The sequence below is a fragment of the Pan paniscus genome, chromosome 18, assembly GCF_029289425.2.
Source record: "Pan paniscus chromosome 18, NHGRI_mPanPan1-v2.0_pri, whole genome shotgun sequence".
NCBI classification, from domain to species: Eukaryota; Metazoa; Chordata; class Mammalia; order Primates; family Hominidae; genus Pan; species Pan paniscus.
The window spans coordinates 98,297,334-98,307,587 of record NC_073267.2 but is presented as its reverse complement, the minus strand read 5'-3'; the positions used below and the strand labels follow the sequence as shown (position 1 = coordinate 98,307,587).

At 65.7% G+C, this 10,254-nt stretch overlaps 1 protein-coding gene across 1 annotated transcript in view; it reads right to left on the bottom strand.

The window, feature by feature from the left end:
* Nucleotides 1-1,641: 1,641 nt before the first annotated feature.
* The window catches only part of ZFPM1 (zinc finger protein, FOG family member 1), an 83,366-nt gene continuing 74,753 nt past the window's right edge, over nt 1,642-10,254 (bottom strand). Inside the window, exons 5-10 of the mRNA XM_034940874.3 lie at nt 9,888-9,990; nt 8,562-8,768; nt 4,575-4,808; nt 4,091-4,186; nt 3,865-4,011; nt 1,642-3,652 (exon numbers count right to left, since the gene is read on the bottom strand). Coding sequence (XP_034796765.3) covers nt 1,827-3,652; nt 3,865-4,011; nt 4,091-4,186; nt 4,575-4,808; nt 8,562-8,768; nt 9,888-9,990 — 2,613 coding nt within the window. The 3' untranslated portion in view covers nt 1,642-1,826. The remainder of the gene's footprint in view (nt 3,653-3,864; nt 4,012-4,090; nt 4,187-4,574; nt 4,809-8,561; nt 8,769-9,887; nt 9,991-10,254) is intronic.

Here is a 10,254-nt window from a genome sequence, read left to right as displayed (position 1 = left end):
CCTGGAGCTCAGGTCCCTGGGAGGGGGTGGGAGCCCTGTCTGCCCAGTGGCCTTGGCCACAGGCCCCATCTGGCCAGACCCTAGTGGGCAGGTGGACAAAGACATCAGAGACCACTGAAAGCGTTGCAGACCCAGGCCCACGAGCTGCGGGCAGGAGAGCGAGCCCTGGACTGGCTGGGAAGTGCCTCGGGCTTCTGAGGCAAGAGGCCGCTGCCTTCTTTGCCTGCACTCACCAGGGCTGCTGGGCAAAGCTGAAAAAAATGCAGCTAGTTCAAGTAGAGTTGGAAATGGGCTGGGAATGGTAGCTCGCGCCTGTCATCCTGATGTTTTGGGAGGCTGAGGCTGCAGGAGCACTGGAGTCAGGAGTTTGAGACCATCTTGGGCAACACAGCAAGACCTTGTCTCTGTAAAAATGTTTTAAAAGTTAGCCAGGTGTGGTGGGTCAAGCCTGTAGTCCCAGCTACTTGGGAGGCTGAGGCAGGAAGATGGTTTCAGCTCAGGAGTTTGAGGCTGCAGTGACTTATGATCGTGCCACTGAACTTCAGCCTGGGGAACAGAACAAGACCTTAGCTCTAAAAAATATAGGGTTGCCCAGCTTGGGCAACATAGGGAGACACCATTTCTACAAAAAACACAAAAACTAGCTGGGCATGGTGGTGTACACCTGTAGCCCCAGCTACTGAGAAGACTGAGGTGGGAGGATCACTTGAGCTCACGAGGTCAAGGCTGCAATGAGCCGTGAGTATCCCAGGGACTCCAGCCTGGGCAAGAGAGTGAGACCCAAAAATAAAAAAAAAAGTGACGTTGGGAATAGAAGAGTGTTTTTGTTCTCCAGTGAGAAAGCACGCTGGAGGCTGCCTACAGCCGCCCAGCTGCAAACGGCACGGTGACACCGTGGCTGAACGCGGTTAGCCAAGTACTCCCTCAGTGTGGCCGGCCCATACAGCCCAGCAGGGCAGGGAAGACCGGGGTGGGGGGGTGCCCTGACCCTTGCACCGACTCAGCCACCACAGGTGACTCCACCACACGGTTGTCCTCAGCCCTGGCTCTGAGGGAGAGATGCACCCACCAGTGAGCATCAGGACCCCCTCGAGGCCAGGGAATGCTTCGGCCTTGGTCTCCCTCTCCTGTCCACCTCAGGGAATGCTTCGGCCTTGGTCTCCCTCTCCTGTCCACCTACTCGCCTGCTCTTCCCCCAGCCTTGGCCACCACAGGGCTTCATCCTCCCCAGGGCGCCCCCACCCCTGCCATCCCTGGTGGTCTGTGACTGGATGGGGGACATCGGACTCCCAGGACCATGCAGGGTTGGGGGATGGCCAGCCAGGTCAGTGCCCCTCTCTTCCGTGTCTGGCGGCCAAGTAGGCCGTGGAGAGGGTCAGCAGTGTGGAGGCTGCTCTCCCTAGGGGGGTATGGACAGGGGTGGGGTGGGGTAGGCCCAGAGCGGCTGGCCCTGCAGTGGTTCAGTGTGTGCTGTGGCCTCCGACCTGACGCTCGGTCTAGCTCTTAGCACCACCAGTGGTGTGACTCCGGTAGGGGCCCAGCCACTCTGGGCCGCAGTGGCCCGTGTACACAGCAGGGGTGGATGTGACACTGGCTGCGTGTGCCTGCTGGCTCAGAGAACTAGGCTGGCCCACCACCATGCTCATCAAACTGAACTTCTTTATTAAGTGCCAAGGGTCCAGGCGGGCGCTGCCCCCTGCGGCCCCCTCCGCCGAGGCCTGTGCGTGGCGGGGTTCCCAGCAGCGAGAGTCCGTGCGGCCTGGGGGCGGCCCCCTCCCCGCATCGCAGGGGGGCGTGCAAAGCGTCTGCGGCTGTAGTGTGGGCGCTCACTTCACGTGCTCGGCGGCGTGCGAGGAGCAGTAATACTTCTTGTGGGCGATGAAGGTGGACAGGCTGCTGAACTTGATGTTGCAAAGACGGCAGTACCGGTGGTTGCCGTTGGGCAGGGGCGCCGGCGTGCCCTTGCTGGGAGTCTGGACGCCCTTGTCCGAGTAGGAGGGGGGCGCCGGCGGGGGCGGCACGGCCTCGGGCGCGGCGGCCGGGGACGGGGGCGGGCCGGGCGGCGGCTCCTGGGGCTCCGGGCCGAGGCCGTCCCGGGGGCCACGGGACCCGGGCTGCGGGGAGGCGGCGGGGGCGGGAGCGGGCGAGGGGCCGCGGTCGGCCGGCGTCCGGGCCTCGACCCCCGGGCCGGCCAGGGGCGCGCCGAGCAGCAGGCCGTGCGCCTGGCGGAAATGCTCCAGCAGGTCCCCGCGCACCGGGCCGTTCGGGGGGCAGTAGGGGCAGGCGGCGGCGGGCAGGCCGAGCGCGCCGGGCGGTGGCGCAGCGGGGCACGAGTACTTCTTGTGCGCCAGGTAGGCCTCGAGGCTGTGGAAGCTCACGCGGCAGGCCGTGCACTCGTGGTAGTCTGCCAGCGCCGGTGCCGGAGCTCCGGGGAGCGGGCGCCGCGGCTTCTTGCTCAGGTCGATGGGGCCGTCGGCCGCGGGGCCCGGCGAGCGCGCAGGGGCGAGGCCGGGGCCGCTTCCGCTTCCGCTTCCGGGCCGCGGCGACTCGGGCGCGGGGGCGTGGCCCGGCGGCGGGGGGGGCGGGGCGCCGGCCGCGTGCAGCTCGTAGAGCTTGCGGCGTCTGCGCGTGCGCACAGGCGCGGCGGGAGAGGGGGCCGGGGGCGCAGCCAGCCCAGGGGGTCCCGGGGGCGCGGTCGGTCGGCGCGGCGGCGGGTCGTGGCGCGAGGCGCAGTAGTACCGCTTGTGCACGGTGTAGGTCTCGTGGCGGCTGAAGCGGATGTTGCAGGCCTCGCACAGCGTGCGGCTGGGGTCGTCCTCCGCGTCGTCCACGGAGCTACCCGGGCTCTGGCTGCCCTCGCTGCCCCGGCCGCCCGCGCCGTCCTCGGGCGTGGCCGCGCCCCCAGCCCCGTCCTCGCGCGCTCCGGGGCCTGGGGACGAGCGCGGCGCGTCGGGTTCGGCGGGCTGGCCGGGGGGCGCGCGGGCCGGGCCGGGGGGCGCCTTGGGCCTGCGCGCGGCAGGCGCGTCCTCGGGCGCACGGCGGCCTGAACAGTAGAGGCGCTTGTGCACGTAGTAGTTGTTGACGTTGCTGAAGGTGATCTCGCACTCGAAGCACGTAGCGCCCTTGGGGGCCCCCGGGAAGAGCCCAGTCTGCGCGCCGCCGGCTCCCGCGCCCGCGCCCTGCTGCAGCCGGCTGTGCACCAGCTCGGACATCTTGGCCAGGATCTCCGAGGCGGGGGGCGCCGCGTCGGGCCCGAACACGTACTGCGGAAGGAACAGGGCCCCGGCCAGGCCCAGCTCGCCGGGCACCGGGCTGGAGCCCGGCGTGGGGCTGGACAGCTCGGCCTTGACCCTGGCCGGGGCGGGGCTGCGCGGCGACGGCGTCCGCGACGGGGCCTGGGGCCCAGGCTCTCCGGGGCCCAGGATGGGGGCCGCCTCCGGCTCCTCCACCGCCTCCACCTTGATGCTCCTGGGGGCCGCCGGGGGCTCGCTGCTGCCTCCATTCTGGGGGGCCGCTCTGGCCTCTCCGTTGGTGGCCTCGGCCAGGGCCTTTCTGTCCAGTCCTGGCGATGGGGTGGGCGCCAGGCCCAGGTCCGCGGAGGCCAGGGGGCCTTGCAGGGCCGTGTGCTGCTGCTGGAAGCTGCCCAGACTGTCTGCAGAGAGATCGCAGGGGTGGCACCTCAGGCCTGGGGCAGGACCTGGCCGGTCAGAGCTGGAGGGCGAGCTCCGGGAGGGGAGGGGTGGGCGGAAGTGGTTTAGAGCGAAGGCTGAAACGGACCCCCACCTGTCTTGGGCGACAAGCCCACTCCCTTCCCACTGCTCAGGGGGCCTAAGGGGCAGGGGTGGCCCCCACAGGGCTGCTCACCTGGGGGCAGCTTGGTTGCTGGGTGTCCAGCCCCTGGCGAGTAGATCTCACCCTTGGAGCCAGGCTGGCAGACCATGTGGTTGGTGACCAAGTGGCTGTAGAGGATGTCCCTTGTGGTGGAGATGAAGCCACAGCTGTGGCAGACACCTGTGGGCCATGGCGAGGTGGTCAAGGCCCAGGGCGGGGAGGCGGGACCCACACACCCCCCGGCCCCTGCGGTGCCTACCGCTCAGCGTGTCCGTGTGCACCTTGAGGTGCCGCTCGCAGTTGGCCTTGGTGGTGAAGGCCGACAGGCAGATCAGGCACACGAAGGGCCGCTCTCCTGGAACACAGGGCGCGTAAGAGCGGTGCCCGGGCCAGCTTAACCTTGGGACTCCAGGGATGAGGAAGGCGACTGGGCCCAGGGCCGTGATCTGTGCCGGGGGACCCTGTGCTGAAGGGTCTTTAAACCCCTCCTCCTCCGCCTTTTGTCTCTCGGGACAGCAGTGGGCCCAGCCCTCAGCTGACTACCCAGATAGCCCACAGTCCGGCCTGCCTGCTCTGGGCCCCTGCGGGGGCCCTGGGTGTGCCGGAGACCGCGCAGGTGAATGGTGGCACCGTGTGTGCTTGCATGTGGGTTTTCCCGGGCGGCCTGCGGGACTGGGTGGGGAAGCAGCCGGCATCCTGAGGACCCGCGTCCGGGGTGGGGGCTCACCGCTGTGGGGGCTCACCGCTGTGGCTGCGCATGTGGATCTCCAGGGAGCTGGCGCTGGGGCAGCTCTTGCGGCACTGGGGGAAGGGGCAGACGCGCTCGTTGGGGTAGGTCTCTTTGGGCTTCTCGTCTGTGGCGGCCGCGGCCGGGGAGCCGGTGCCCTGGCGGCTGGCGCAGTAGTAGAGCAGGTGCGCCTGCAGGTTGCGCTCGCTGCGGTACCAGATGCCACAGTCCTTGCAGGGGAAGACGTCTTCTGTGGGGTGGGAAGCAGGCGGGGTCAGGCTGAAGGCCAGCCTGCCAGCCAGGGCAAGGCTGTGGGCGGAGGCAGGGCCTGGCCGTGACAGACCCCACCGTCCTCCCCACCCCAGGAGCTGAGGCTTTGACCCCTTCCTGTAACTGTAAGCCTCCTGGATAGTCCTGTGACAGCCCCACTCCCTTCCGTAGATCCCAGGAGCCCTGGGACCCGTGGGGAGTGGGGTCTGAGTGAACCCCTGTGGGTCCCCTTCCAATGGTGAGCCCCATAAGGAGATGCTTTGGCCTCATGGGGGCAGAAGGAAGAAGTGGACACCGCCGGGTGAGGCTAGCATCCATGACATACTGGGGTGACCGTGTGGACCCGGGAGGCCATGGAGGAGGAAACGTGTGTGTACAGATGTGCGTGCAGGTGCGTGGGAGTGCCAGGCTGCAAAGAAAACCCACGCACACAGTCCCTGGGCACTCAGGCACACGATGGCTGCTGACTGCAGTTCTAGGGATGTGGGCGTGAGACCAGGAGTGCAGAAGTTAGGAAGCCCCCATGCGCCCACACACCTGGGCGGCTCCATGTCAGTGACCACCTGGCTGGTCAGATTTGTCGAATTTACCACACTGACCCCAAATGGGCTGCTTATAACTGTTGAGAGTTTTGGGGGCTTGCACTCTGCTTATGGTGGTTTTGCCAGCAGGGGAGGACTTCTCTAGCATGTTCTCGGTTTGTCTTTATAGCAGTTTAAGGAACGTTCTCTGCCCCAGAGCCCTGCCCCATCTGCCCATGGCCCCTTGGCTGAAAACAGGGAAGGGGAGGGCCTGTTCAGCTTGGCCTTGGCCTCCGTGTGGAACCCAGGGGCCCTGGGATTCCTTATCTGGCTTTCAAGCCCGTTCCACTTAGAGACTGATGTGATATCTGGTTTCTGCCTCTGCAGGTTAGTGCTGGTTTCTCACCCGGCTTCTCTGATGTTGATCCTGAGTCTGCAGTTATCACGCAGGGGTGGCCCCTACCCCTGCGCCCTCCCCTCTGCGGCCTGCTCGCCACCTCTGCCTCTTGGGAGGAATTTCAGTGCTTGGGTGAGGTGGCTCTTCCTCCTCCACCTCGCTGTTCCAGCGACTTTTCTGGCTCACATCTCCCTCCTGTGCTGTTGATTTCTGTTTCTCAAGTTCCTTTTACTTGGGGGCTGCAGGCAGCTCTGTTCTCTCTCAGCTGAGGCCTTGAGCTGGGTCCCAGACCTGGGAGGCCACTGGGTGGGTTTGTTTCTGCGTCTCCAAGGTCATTGTGGGGGACTCTGTTGCTGCAGGGGTGTGGGGAGAGGGGCCGTGGCCATGCAGTTTAGAAAGGCTGCCCGCCTGCTGGTGACCACAGGCCAAATCTGGTGGCCTGCGGAGGGGCCTCCAGGCAGGTGCCTCTGCATCCCGCTTCACAGGCGAGATGGGCCCAGAGTGCCGGAGGCTCAAGAATTAAACTGGATCTGACCCTGGAATTGGTTCCTGTGGCTCTTGCGGAGCAGCAGACAAGCGTCGGCCGTGCCCTGGCAGCCGCAGAAGTGCTAGGGCAGGACTCAGGAATGTCAACAAGATGTGTGGCTAACAGTGGTGTCCTTCCGAAGCAGCGTTCCCGGGACACTGCTGCCTGGGGATGAGGCATATCAGACCCGCGAGGGGGAAACCGAGGCAGAGGCTGAGCCTGGGGCACCCGCAGCTGCCCCTCAGGGACTGGGAGGTGGTCTCCGCAGGCTGTGTGGGCAAGGACCCTGCTGGAGGACGGGACCCTCACCAGCCTGCTGTCCCCACTGTCTTACTGGCGTTATCAGCGGGGTGTTCCCCTGGAGTTGGGTCTCCCAGGCACCCCAAGACACTACGGGGGCACCCCCTCTCCATCCTGGTGGAGGGGCGCAATGGCCTCCCATCCCCTCCGCGCCTTCTTCCAGGGAAGAGAAGGCAGATGGGGACACCCTTTGCTCCCGGCTCCTTTCAGTCACCTGCGGCCCGTGTTCTCTTCTGACCTCCTGGCTCCCTGGGGCAGTGGCTTGCCCAGCCCCTGCCCCCAACCTGGGCTTAGGTGTGGACCTGGCCGCTCGGCCCCTTCTCTCCAGTGTCACCAGCTATTCCCACCAGCACATAACATGGGCTATTATGTCCTGGCTACCAGGCACACAAGCCCATCCCCCTCTGGCCAGCTGGCCCCTGTGCAGGCCTCCTCTCTGACCCTCCCTGGAGCAGCCTCGGTCAGGGTCATGGCGACCTCTGCACTGTCAGGACCAGTAGTCATTTCTCTGCTGTTGGTCTCGCCACAGCCTGGATGTGCCAGACCACCTGCCGCCCTCTAAGGCCCCCTCTAACTTAGCTCACTCTCCGTACCTTGGGAGATGTCCCCTGTCCCCTGACTCCAGGGTCCACAGGCCGCAGGGCTCTCTGAGCCCCATCCTTGTCCCTCAGTGGACTCTGTGGCTTCTCTTTTGCATGTACCAGGTGTCTCGATGTCAGGACACTCAAAGAGTGGGGGTCTGCTCCCCTGACTCTCATACGGGCTGACATCCCCCCAATGGCTGCACACTTGGCCCTGCAGGTCCCTTTGCCCCTAACCACTGGCTGCCTCCACCTACTTCAAGCCGTCTTCACATCCGACTTGCTCACAAAGGTCTCTTTTCTTCCAGTTTTGTGACTCTGTGGTCACCAAAGCTAAACCTGAGTCTTACCGTCCCCCTCCAAACGCCATCCGGTGCCGTCCCTGTTACCCTGGGAAGCCCCAGCCGCTGGCCGGAGCCAGACTTGCTGCGTGTTCCCTGCGTGACTCGTGCCTGTCCACGATGGCCACACGCTGTCCTTGGCCACGGAGGTGCACGGGGCGCACCATCACCCTCGGCTCATTTTTCAAAGTTTTGGCACATACGGGATCTTCTGTGTTGCCCAGTCTGGCCTTGAACTCCTGGGCTCAAACGGTCCTCCTGCCTCGGCCTCCCACGGTGCTGGGATCACAGGTATGGCTCCTGTACCCGGCCGGGGGTGAGTGACTCATGATTCCCACAGCCACCCTCAGAGTTTCCGAGAGAGCCACTGCAAGAGTGGCATCTGTCCACTTCAGTTGTCCCCAGGGGCGGCTCTGTCCCCAGGGACATGTGGCCATATGTAGAGAGATTTTGGTGGCGTGTGCCTGAAGTCCCAGCTACTCAGGAGGCTGAGGCAGGATGGCTTGAGACTAGGACTTTATGACCATCCTGGGTAACAGAGTGAGACCTTGTCTCGAAAAAAACCAACAAAAACCCAACAGATGTCTTGGTTGTCACAACTTGGAGGTGGAGGTGGTGGCAGCACCTAGTGGGCCGGGGCCAGGGCTGCTGCTCACCGCCCGTGGTGCCCAGGGAGACCTCCACCGTGGCATGACCTGGCCCCAGATGCCAGGAGGGCCGAGGTGAGGGTCCTGCTCTGCCCCACGGTCAGGGCCGCCCCCGCGTCTGCCCCCACGGAAAGCACTGGCTTCTAGTGCGGTGTGCGGGGCAGAGCCGGGTCTGTGCCTCAGCCCACTTGCCTGCTGGCAGGGGCTTTCCCTGTGGTGGCCCTGGGCTCTGGGGACCCTCCTGTCCCTATGTGTTCTGCACTTGGGACCACCCACATCACCTCCTTCCCTGCCTTACCTGTCACTCTGTTGGCAGCCTGCAGCCCCCGAGCTTCCCACCCTCAGCTCCCACCCTCTCCTGCCCTGCCTGCACCTCCTTGGTGGAGCAGCCGCCCTGGGTGCGGAGAGCCCAGCACTTACTGTTGATCACTGCGGTGGCAAGGATGGAGGCCATCCCGGCCTGCTGGGGCAGGAGCTGGAGGTCGTGTGCAGGGGCCGGGCACGTGGGCTCTGCTGGCTCCTTCTTCACAGGGTGGCCGGGGGTGCTGTGGGGCTCGGCCGTGAGGAGCACGCTCAGGAGTCCCCCCGCAGGCACCGGCTTGGTGACCCTGCACCAGAGTGCGTCATCTGGAGGGAGACAGGTGTCCAAACCTAGGACTTTGTGCCCCACTGCCCTGTCCCGTCTTAAACAAGGGGCAGAGGATGGGGTCAGGAGGTGGCCACCCGGGTTCACAGCCATGGCTGGCTGGCTGGCTGCCAGGGCCATCCTGCCTGGGGGGCAAGGCTGGGTGGTCCCCTGTGGGTGCTCACAGCCTGCCTGCCTCCAGGCCTCCTTGCTCTGGGCCCATCCTAGTGGGAGGGCCCCGAGGAAGTCTCCCAGGAAAGGGATGACGTGGAGGGCGGGTGGTGGAGTAACTAGGGGAGACCCTGGGTGGCCACTCAGGGAACGCAGCCAGAGGTGGGGCCCTAGAGTGGACCCGGCTCTCCAGGAAACCGTCCAAGGGCGGCTCTTCCTGCAGCCACCCACAGGGGGCAGCCTCAGTCCACAAAGCCCAGGCTGCGCGGGGCCGGCTTGTTCACCTGGGGCGCCCGGGCTGTGTGTCCCCTGCGGTGCTGCCCTCAGGCCTGAGCCAGCCCTGCCCACGCGCACCACAGCCTGTCCCCACCCTGCACTGGGGCCAGGGACTCCACTGGCCAGTGGACCTGCCTAAGCCCAGAGGACCTCCCGCTTCATCCCTGGGTGCTCGGAGGTGCAGGCCGCCCAGACGTGCCACCCTCAGTAGCAGCAGCACGGCAAGGCCCCTCGACTTCCTGGACGGCCACCTTGACCGTTCCTGGAGCCAGCCCGACGACATGGAGGATGGTCCAGTGGCACCTGCCAGCCAGTTTGGTGTCGGGGTCCCTGCTGCTGCCCTTGGTGGGTTCCCAGAGGTGCAGCCAAGGCAGGGAGGAGATACGGGGATCACGGTGTCCCCCAGAGGGGCAGAATCCTCCCCCACCCCCCCGCCACGGACACCTGTCCTGGCTCAGCCTGCCACTCGGGACCCTCATACAGGGACTCATGGTCTGGGCTGACTGGTCCCAGTAGAGCGTCTGCCTCACGCTGCAGCGCCCGGGGCCAGCAGCTCCCTGTGCCCCATCTCCCACCCTAGCAGGCTGGTTTCCCTTTAAGGGCTCAGCCCAGGGGGAGCCAAGTGACCCCCACCTTCCGGAAGGCTTGGGACGGAGGTGCTGCGTCATACTGACCCTTCCTGTGGATCTCTGTGTTGGCCTCGGCCTCAGTCAGGGCCTGGGGCAGCGTCCTCAGCCAGCAGGACTCGTCCACCAGCAGCAGGGTCAGGGCTGGGCTCTGGGGGTGGGGTAGGAACACGTGGGGAGGGGTCTGTCAGCAGCCTGCCTGGGGGTTCCCGCGGGTATGTGGGGCATCTGTGACACGGATCTGCCTCCCGGCTTGGCTGCTAGGCCAAGCTGTGGACAGTCATTGGCCCAACGGCTGGCAGAGGTGTGGCATGGGCCATCTGTGCCATAGTTGACTGGTGGGGCTAACACCGTGCTGGGGCTGGGAGGCTTGGCAGGGAGTAGTACCTTCCAGGGTTGGGCGCAGGGTTCTTGT